General features: G+C 38.6%; 1 protein-coding gene across 1 annotated transcript in view; it reads right to left on the bottom strand.

The window, feature by feature from the left end:
* Nucleotides 1-450: 450 nt before the first annotated feature.
* The window catches only part of KIF16B (kinesin family member 16B), a 117,047-nt gene continuing 107,486 nt past the window's right edge, over nt 451-10,011 (bottom strand). Inside the window, exon 26 of the mRNA XM_057369009.1 lies at nt 451-1,881. Within this exon, the coding sequence (XP_057224992.1) occupies nt 1,723-1,881 (159 nt within the window). The 3' untranslated portion in view covers nt 451-1,722. The remainder of the gene's footprint in view (nt 1,882-10,011) is intronic.

The following is a 10,011-nucleotide window of genomic DNA, read 5'->3' as shown; positions in this document are numbered from 1 at the left end:
GTGCAACAGAGATTTACTTGGCACACCAATAGTTTTTCAGGAAAGACAGCTGCTGGAAATGGGTTTTTCTGTGCAGCAGATATAGTAGTTTGCAATTTCTTGGCCTGCTAGGTCCTTTCATATTAGTGGCACATAGGAAATAATGCTTTACAGTTATGCAAAATCATTTTTCTAAAGACACTGAGGTATTGATTGTTTATCATACTTCATTGCAATGAGGTAGGAAGGGGAGCAGGCCAAGGGAGGAGAAATAGAACAGTCACTAGCTTTGAAGTGAGATTTAGAGTCAAATATTTTCCTTTTTAAAAATAGGGRTTATATTTCCCCTTTTCCAGTGGGAACTTCAACAGTGTGCCATCACTTCAAATATGATGACTAGTGCCTTAACCATTTCCATGGTCAGTTCCCTCAGGATCATGGATGTATCATATTAAATGTAACACTATTGTCATATAAGTCAGGTAAAATAAAACAAAAGAAATGAAATTAAAATGCCACCACTGTTGTTACTTTATGTTTTAATAATATTTTTCTATGACATGAAATAGTATGATTACCATGACCTACCAGTGGTCAATGATGTCAAATCAGAAATAATGCTTCACACTCTGGACAAATGGCACACAAAACTTACCTCTGCATTTTAATAACTGGAAATCATTCAGTCCTGATTTTTATACAACCAATTATACATTAACATGTACACATACTCAATTCCAGTCACAGTGTATACATATTTTTTGATCTGCACCAATACAAAATGAGTTCTACCTGTATATACATGTGCAAATCTGAATAAGTCCTGAGTCATTTTAAAGTACTATTATTTAAATCCTGTAAATTTTAACTGATGCAAATAAACCTCAGGTTTTACAACTATTGTGAAGAAGCTATTTAAAAAACAATATATAGCACTTTGCATCAGCTTTATGCATAGATATGAGCTCTGTGCAGTGCAGTTTCCATTTACAGTCTGAATGATTATGAAATCTGATAAGATGCCAACCACATTCTTCTGTAACTATTGCTTCCTTTGCTTCTTTATTAATGGTGAGTGATTCATTCTGCCTTCAAAAAACCAAGCRTGGAAGACTTTGAGAGGGCTTAAATACATTTAAGCTGCATATATTTTTGTGAGCATTCAAGTTATCCAGGCCCTTTATTTCCTCTGAACAAAACTATACAATTATACAGTCAGTTAGTTAATCTGTGTGTCTGGAAGGAAAAGAAAATGAAACAATAATGGAGTATGAGCATTACTTTAAATATGACACCATGCTATACAGAAATGAAAAAGGAAMTGTTCTTTAAGGAACAGCTTGGACAGAAACCAAAGGGCTACTTAGAAACCCTCTGTCATGACACACTGCCATGGTAAACATGAGATGCTCTCAAACAGCCAGAASAAATCATCTGGGCAAATGGGAAGGAAGCACTGCTGCCAAGGTGGGGATCCAAACTCATCACAAGAGTCAGAATCTCTGTACAGTATTAACAGAACAACTTACACAAAATTGTCTATACCACATGCCAGGAGAATGCAGGCACTAACTCGAGAGCTGGTAAAAAACACAAGATTAGCATGGGGGCATAGCTGTCTCTAATCCATGCTGTTTGGATGCAAAGACCCGTTTCTTTTCTTCTCCTCATTCCTCTTGAACAACAAAAGTGAAGGCACCATTCTGACCATGCTCCTCCAGCATAAGGATCCTGGCCCAAAACTCAGCTGGTCCCATGGCTGCTGTAGTCAAAAACACCTTTCCTGAAGAAGGGTGAGAATTCRCAGATGGTGTATTTTGACAGTGTTAGCCCCACTTTATCAATGTGCAGTGGAGATGATGGAGAATTCAGCATTGCAGAGAAAAAGCTCCTGAGGTATTTCTGTGGAACGAAATGTAAAAACATTGTAAGTTCAAATCAAATTGATTACAATCACTTCAAATAATTAAATGAACAGCAAAAAACCCCTAACAAGATCTCTGTGAGCTGTGAATAGTTCTTTTCATAACCATCAGCATTTAAATCCATTTATAAAACAGTCTACTGAAATATCTGTATTATGTTCAGGAAAAGCAGAAAGGAAGTACTGTCCACTTCTTTTTGATGCCCAGCTTGGCAACTCTTTTATTCTCCAGTCATGTAATACTTTCTGCTAATCATGAATGCTAATACTGTTTCCTAGGATTACCAAACACTATAGCAGGTGCAAACTTCAAATCCATTCCACAGGACTTTCCCTACATATGGACACAAAGGGACTTCAAAAATCTTTCCCTCATGAAGCTTCCACAATCCTTGCATTGAATGGTATTTGTTTTGATGAAAGCTATCTGCAGAAAGATTGCATGAATTTCATATTATGTCAGAACCTACCAGCATATTTTCACTGAGCTACCCTCAAAATTTCTTTTATTTTATTTTTCCTTTAAGTCTTACTCATGAGAAGCAYGTGGGAGATGCTTCCTTCCCCTCCCATAAGTTAATGTTCACCAACCACTGTGCAACTTGCAGTCACATTTGTGTCTAGAGAAATTTGGAATGTACACTAACACAGTTTTCCTAAACCCGATGAAGTTTCCATCATATGTGAGTTCATTTAGCATGATTTGGTAAGTCATATTTATAATTTTTGAACAAAACACTATAGGTAAAAGGCTTGATAAGATGCTAAAAATGCACCCAGTGTCACCCAAACACCTGCAAGGGAAATCTCATCTGGAGCACAGGGATAAACTCCTTTTCTGTACTACTGACTGACCACAGAAAGAGAGAACTTTCAAATCATTCACTAGTCTTGGATTCCATTGGAAATACATTTGCAAGACAGAGAAGTACATTCTCCTCTAAAGAACACAAGATTTAGTTATTTGAATGCAGAAGCTTTGGGGTCATTGAAGTCGTCTGTTCAGAAAACCGTCCTAGTTATTCACTAGAAGAATTTCTCCAAACGATAACAAACTGTTATCTATCAGCTGTTTTAATATCACAGAAAGAAGAAAAAACAAACAAAAAAAGAAGCAAACAAAATTTAAAAAAAACAGCTGGGACAAACACTATTTCTTGGCAGAAATGGTGAATTTTCTTTTTTTCAGATCTGCCACAGGCTGCACTAGCGTTCATGAAAAAAATCATTCTAGAAATGCCTTCAAGATGAACTCTAATAGACTAAGAATTAATTTAAAATGAGAARCAGATGTCATATCACCATTTTTCATAATCAGTTCTCAAAGTAGGRCTCTTTACAAAAAGTCCCTAACCAGTAATGCCTGAAGGATGAATATGCCAGAAAACCAAATGTAAAACATGGCAWCCTGTTGGAGTTTTAGCACTGTGCTGAAAAGTTACTGCAGTAATTCCAGTTTATGACTGCCAAAGGCTCAAAGGTACCAGAATATCTCACTGGACACATTACAAGACCTACTGCATTCACCCTGGTATGTATGGCCAGAAAATTGATTGTCATGCCTTTTCTGCAAAGCCATTACTCATTGWTTTGGCATGATAACTTTAATGGCAAAGTAAAAAATACCTCTGCTCTAAGCATACACTTATGTTACACTAGGAACAGCAGGTACACTTCTTTTCCACATCTGTGCTCCAGAGTTGATGAGTGAATATCACAGATTCTTTGAACATGAAAAAGATCCTTGGGAAAACGGCAACAAGCAGACCCCACCAGATAATGATGGAATTAATTTTCTACGCAGGTTTGCTGCCATATGGCTTGACATTATGTGCTCTCCAACAACTACCTCTGAACAAATTAGCCCTCTTATAAAACCCAGCTCTACATTTGCCCTTGTTTGCAAKATTGATATGTTAATATAGCCCAGAGCTGCTGTGCCCTTGACACAAAGAAGCTGTTGCTTCATTGAAATAGAGGTTGCTGTGCCCAAAGTCACTGGCGAGGAGTGTTCCCTTGTAGTGAGGACAGTGACTGATGGCAGAAGTGCTCACACCACRAGCATCCATCAAAGAGCTGGAGCTGAGCACTACAGGGGAAGGTTGTTCTGTCCTGYTGGCTGCAATGGATGGCAAAGTGGAACAAAGTGACAGGAGAATATGAATGCTCCTTACTAACACATGGAAAGATGCTTCCCAAATTCAGATATGACAGGGAGAGGATGAGGGTCACAGCAAGCTGGGARAGGGGCAGGAGCACATCAACACCAATGTGCTGAACACATGACAGAAATGACAAAATGCCAGATGTCAGAAATGACAAAAAGTTCTATAGAGATCCACAAAGGATTCAGCAGGGACTTCATTGCAGCCCCCCTGCAAGCAGCAGAAGTGAGAGCAAGGCTGGATGAAAGGATCTCCTCTGCCAGGATTCAATGGGAAGGAGGAGAGCTGTTTTCAAATCCTTTGTATTAAACTCAATTTCCAGTAGCAGATACAATTTTTCTCTATATGCAGAACAGTGTTATTTATGCTGATTTAAAACTAGGTGGGAAGCACTCTGGTATCTTTTCTCCTTAAAAATATTCTTAGCAGAGACTGGCAAGTTCAGGACACCTTTGTATGTCCAAATTTTGTACAAATTAATGACATGATTTCCTGCTGATAGCAACACTGTCTCTGGCATGCAAAGCACTGTGTTATAGCTACTAGATCTGCATGATTATCAAGGAAAAAAAAGCCCCTAGTTAAGTGCTAAAATATTCCAACACGCTTGCTTATATTACTCATTTTTGTTTGTCAGACTCTGGCCATTTGTTCTGGATTATTGAGTTTTGTGATCAGTGTTCTTCCAAATGCACTTTAGAGTTTCATTTCACTAATAGCATTCAACCTGCTATGCTGCTGGTTTGCTGGAAAATATCCTAATGATACATTTGTAAACGTGTTGGTGTGACGGCACAGCATCCTGGCACTATAACAGAGATGTAAAATGGGCAGCTTRCACATCAGTCAAGGTGGTTGTTCTGGTTAAATACACACTCAGGAACACCAGTTTAGAGAATGGAAATACTCTTTGCATAAACAAAACAAGGATAGAAAGCCAGGTTAAATAAATAATCCAACACAGGAAAAGCAGAGGGGTTTGCACTCTCTGAAGGTCAAAGAACTCTCAAGACCTTTAACTTAAAATTTATGACCACTGTACCTGCAAGTTTTAACTTTGCAAATGAAACAAAACTGGAGAAAGTGATATGAGGCCCAATGGTTTTTCTTTATTTCCCAGTCTGAGTAGATTTCCCTCCCTTTTAATTATGTGCATGGCAAGATGGCAACCATTTAAAAAGCTTATTAAAAATGATTTTAATAGGGTACATCTTTTTAGCAGTAGGCCAGTGTTCATCTTGAGCTCAATTCATCAGTGCAACAAAGTCATTCTAATGATTTTTGCACTACTTTGTGATGTGGGGACTTCACAATTTTATACATTTTAATGTAAAGCCATAACTTAATTTAAAGTTATTAAAGTTATTACAATTGAAAAGCTTTCTAAAATGGGAAAGTCTCCTTATCATCCTTTCAATTGTGGCATATTAAAGAGGAATTCAGTTCAGTGACATTATTCCCCTAATCCATTACTAACAGCGATAGCCTCAGAGACCAATAGCAGAGCTTAGCAAGAACTGGATTTTTTCATTAAAATTTTGAGTGTTTAAAAACTCTTCAAATCTGGTACTTTCATAAAGTGAAAAACTTCGAGCTTTTGCTTTCATATTTCTTGCAATTTCTTAAAAAAAGTCAGTGCTTGCAATTCTTTAGAAATTACATTTTACAATCAGCGTAGAAATACCACCTGCTGGTATATGCCAGAGCTGAAAGCACCAAAAAGTTTAATAAGTAAAACCTTACAAGGCTTTGGGGGATTTTTGAGACAATAGCTTTTTTTCTTTGAAACAATACCACCTTCTCAACACCTACACATCAATGTGACAGTCAAAAGCTTTACCACAAGGTCACAAAAGGTCACTGGAGGCAGAGGCAGAATTAATTAACTTGCTCATCTAACTTCTAATATAGGCTCCTCTCTGCCTTTAATATAGATGCCAGTTCCTCTCAGCACCAATCACATAATTATTCTGTTGACTGGTGTTAAGTGCTGCAGGCTTTAAATCAGATCCTGATTTGAATTATTCATAGAGCAAAGCATACATAGGTATCACAGCTCTTTTCTATAGGATACAAATCTGATTACCAAACAACCCCCAAAACCAGACAGATTGAAGCACATTCCCTGACTCTGAAAAATCACATTATGTTGTAATCAGGTACTTGCAAAGTCAGATCTTCCCAAGAAAGACTCTGCCCCAAAGCAAGCAGATAGGCACGTGATTCACTTCCAATTTGTGGTCACAAAAATAAGGATCTATTTAAAAGGCAAGCATACAAAGGGAGCCTGTTGGAATGCAGAAATGGTGGGGGCATCTCCTCTTGCATTTGTCTCCTAAAAAGTGACTGCTGGGCACATGCAAAGGAAAATCAACATTTGGGGATCCTTCTCCAAATTAACCAGCTTTCTCTATTTTGGACCATTCCACTAATGTGTTGAGAAGAAAAAAAAATTACTTCCTGCTGGTTTTTCAAAACACCAAACACTGCAGAAATGCCAGCTATTGTCCCTAACTACAGTGTACTGACAGAAATAAAGCTGGGCTGAAATGGCACTGACAAGTGGTGGTGTCCCACAAAGACTTCAGGCTGGCAAAAGGCCCCATCTCAGGAGATTTTTAATACAGAACATGATAAAAAAATAAATAAATTACCAAGAAAAAAAGGATTCAAACTTCTATTTGAATCTGCTTTTCTTGTGGTTCTTTTTCCCTTGTGTTTTGGTTTTGTTTTTTTTTTTAATTGGCAAAAATTAAGACACTGTAAAGGGAAGCAGGTTAGGATTGGAATGCAGAAGATGGGAGCTCTTAGGAAAAGGGCTGCAAGCTAAGTCAGCTCTGCTTCATCCAGGGTATGCACAACATCTCAATCACCACCCAGGTCTGAATTATCTGGGTCAGGTATGGAAGACAAGGAAAGCCATTTAACACGACATAGAAAATTCATTTACAAACCGAGTTCCAAGGGAGCAGGTTTATGCCAAATATCCTGACATTATACACCAAAGCATATTCATTCTGTATAAACAGAGGTGTTTTGGAGGCAGTGCTCCCAGCAGGCTCCTCCTACAGTCGGCAAGGTCACAGCTCAGCTCACCACAGTTAAGCTTCTGCCTTATTTCTTCCACTCAAACTATCTTCCTTTCCCTCAGGGATTCCTAAGGCTAAACTGGGGCATTAGGACTGAGAATGGCTAACTTAATGCTCTGATAGGTCTCAAAGTAGTTTCAGATCCATTTCTGGGTGTATGAAATTGAAGCAAGCAGGGAAAGAATTTGCAGATAGCAAAACAATAGAATGAGGTGCCATTGCTTTGGAAGACAGCAGTGCAAAAGGATGGGGGACCATACCAGACTATGACTTCACCTCCACCAATTCCAGACTCAGATCAATTCTCCACTCACCAGATATAACTTGCTCAGAAACATTTTGGTCATTTGTGGGTTCTTTTAAATTTTTTCAGATACAGAAAACATGATGCTTCAATTCTTTTCCCCAACACCTTGACATATATTGGAAAACATCATAAAGCAGATTTGAGTAAAGTAAATGAGCAGAACAGCATGTGATATTCAATATCTCAAGTGATATTTCAGGCCCCTCAGGAAGTACCTAATGTCACCTCTGGATATGAACACATTTATCTCCTGCACCCATAGGTCATTATGTGCAATTGTGATTTCAAAGCAACAAGAAAAAGACGTAGTGCCCGGGAGACCACCTGGTGCCTGAAGGATCTTATTTCTGTGGACAAACTTGAAGAGAATACTTCTGTAATTATGACAGGATCACCTGGCCCATTATCTTTTGCTGAAAGACCAGGATGGCTGGGCTCTGCTTACAAAAAGCCTTGCAGAACTGGACACTGTCGAAGCTCTGCAAAGCTTCCTTGAGGAGTCAAAGTTGACAAGTGCCTCTGGAATGTATCTGTCCCTGGTGCCAGAGACCCTGCTCAAGTACCAGATGATTTGTGAAAGCACAAAGGGACTTTTCAGGAGAATAAAGACATCCGTGTTTGAAACTGGCAARTCACCACCATATTAGTCACATAATATTAAAAGAAGAGGGGAATTACTCATTTCAGGTTGGCAGGCATTGATTAGCCTCATGGCTGGATTAACACAAACCAAGAATAAAGGATTGGCTCATTTTAATCAAACCATTCCTGCTCACTTTGATTAGGTCTAATCAGAAGCGAGGCTGTTTACAGATATTGCCTAGTAGTCAGTGAATAAATAAATAAATAAATAGCCTGAGAACATCCCAATCAGTATCACTTACCCTGTGCTTGCATGTCTTCCAAGTCTACATACAACTCCAACACCCACACAAATTTTCACCTAAAACAAATTCTACATTGTGAGTTTCCCTTAACAGAAGTAATGCAAGTATGGCATATTATGCTAAGCTGGACTTTTTTAAAACTTACTAGCAAATATCTTGCCAATTTGACTATGATACAGGGTCAGACTCTTGTTTGCTAAGAAGCTACATGGGTAATGAGACTGAAAGTGATATGGGGAAATGAAAGAGTTAGTAGCAACTGCTTGAGCAAAGTTGATTTGGCTGAGCCTTCACTACCATGCCCATCTTGCCCACCATTAATCATGTTGGCCGAGTATTGTAGGAAAGAAGGCACCCATGATTGAGTTGCTATTCTCTGGACCCTCAAACCAGTGAGAACCAACCCAGAGGTTTGGACCAATACTAAGAAGCCAGGGAACTCGTTCAAGAACCAGAGGTTAAAAGCTCCAGCCCCGAGGAAGACTTCTTACTTCATCAAAAGACCACCTGAAGACCACTGCCAGGGGCTGAGATGCATACATAAACACGTGCAGACTCATTTGCATAGGAAACAGGGACAGGTGATGAATAAGCATACTGCAAAACTTAATGCATATGTATCCCATAACCCTATTTAAATCCAGAGAGTTGTACTGTGAAGGTGTACCTGTCTTTAGAGGGTGACCCCTCACGTATCTGGAGTTGCAAATAAACATACCTCCCTTATAACTTTACCTAGTTGTGAGGTCTTTACCGTGCTTCAGAAAGCTCCTACTAAAAATGTAATGTAGCTCTGTCAGGTAATGCATCATGTTATTGTAATCCATCTCTATCTGTGCCCCTCCACATTGTTACTGTATCCTTAAGAACCTACAAATGAGAACCTCGGGTGTGGAGTGTTTTAAAATTGTCACTCTCAGGCAGCTCCCAGTTGTTTTGCCTCAGGGTATTTGCTTTGTGGGGCCACCTGGTCTTCGTTGAGAAAAAGGCTTTTCTTCCCTTTTTTAGTTCTGTTTTAATTTTTTTTTCCTCGGCTCAGGGAGTCAGCAGTTTTGAGCTGCCCTGGAGTGAATTCCACAGGTGCTCAGCACACAGCACTCCTTTGGGCATGTTTAGAGGAACCTAAATTACTTCAGAACTAAGCAGGTAATAATCAAGTTTCTTTAAGCAGCTAAACTGCACTAAAAATATACTAGGAATTACATTTTTAGCCTCTTGGGAAAGTCTCTATGTTTTGCATGAACAGCATAATGCAGATTCCTTGAATCAGTTAGTTTCCTCCAAAGCTGTACAGGTAGAGCAGATTTTACCACTACATCTCTGGAAGTGTTTGAGTGCCACTACAATTTCATTTTACCCAAGGTGGTACTGAAATTTACTCGAATTCATATACCTTTTTGAATTTTCTTAATGCACAAGCATTCTGAAAGATGCCAGTTATGATTCAAGGTGAAACTGCTCTCTCAGGTTTTCAAAACCCAAACTATTCATTATAGCTATTTGGAGCATTTTTCTGTGCAAGTCTAATGGCATGAGCTCATTATGCTGAATTACTATTATGACACATCAATTTAATTAAGTTCTGAAGTCAGTCTACATCCCAAATTACAATCTTATTCTGCCTAAAATTCATTTAATATTCACAGGACTTAATATTTCT

The sequence above is a fragment of the Malurus melanocephalus genome, unplaced genomic scaffold, assembly GCF_030028575.1.
Source record: "Malurus melanocephalus ecotype Western Australia unplaced genomic scaffold, MMel_1.1 scaffold_101, whole genome shotgun sequence".
In the NCBI taxonomy this organism is placed as follows: Eukaryota; Metazoa; Chordata; class Aves; order Passeriformes; family Maluridae; genus Malurus; species Malurus melanocephalus.
The sequence above is the reverse complement of the archived record's forward strand: the minus strand, read 5'-3'. Positions and strand labels throughout refer to the sequence as shown.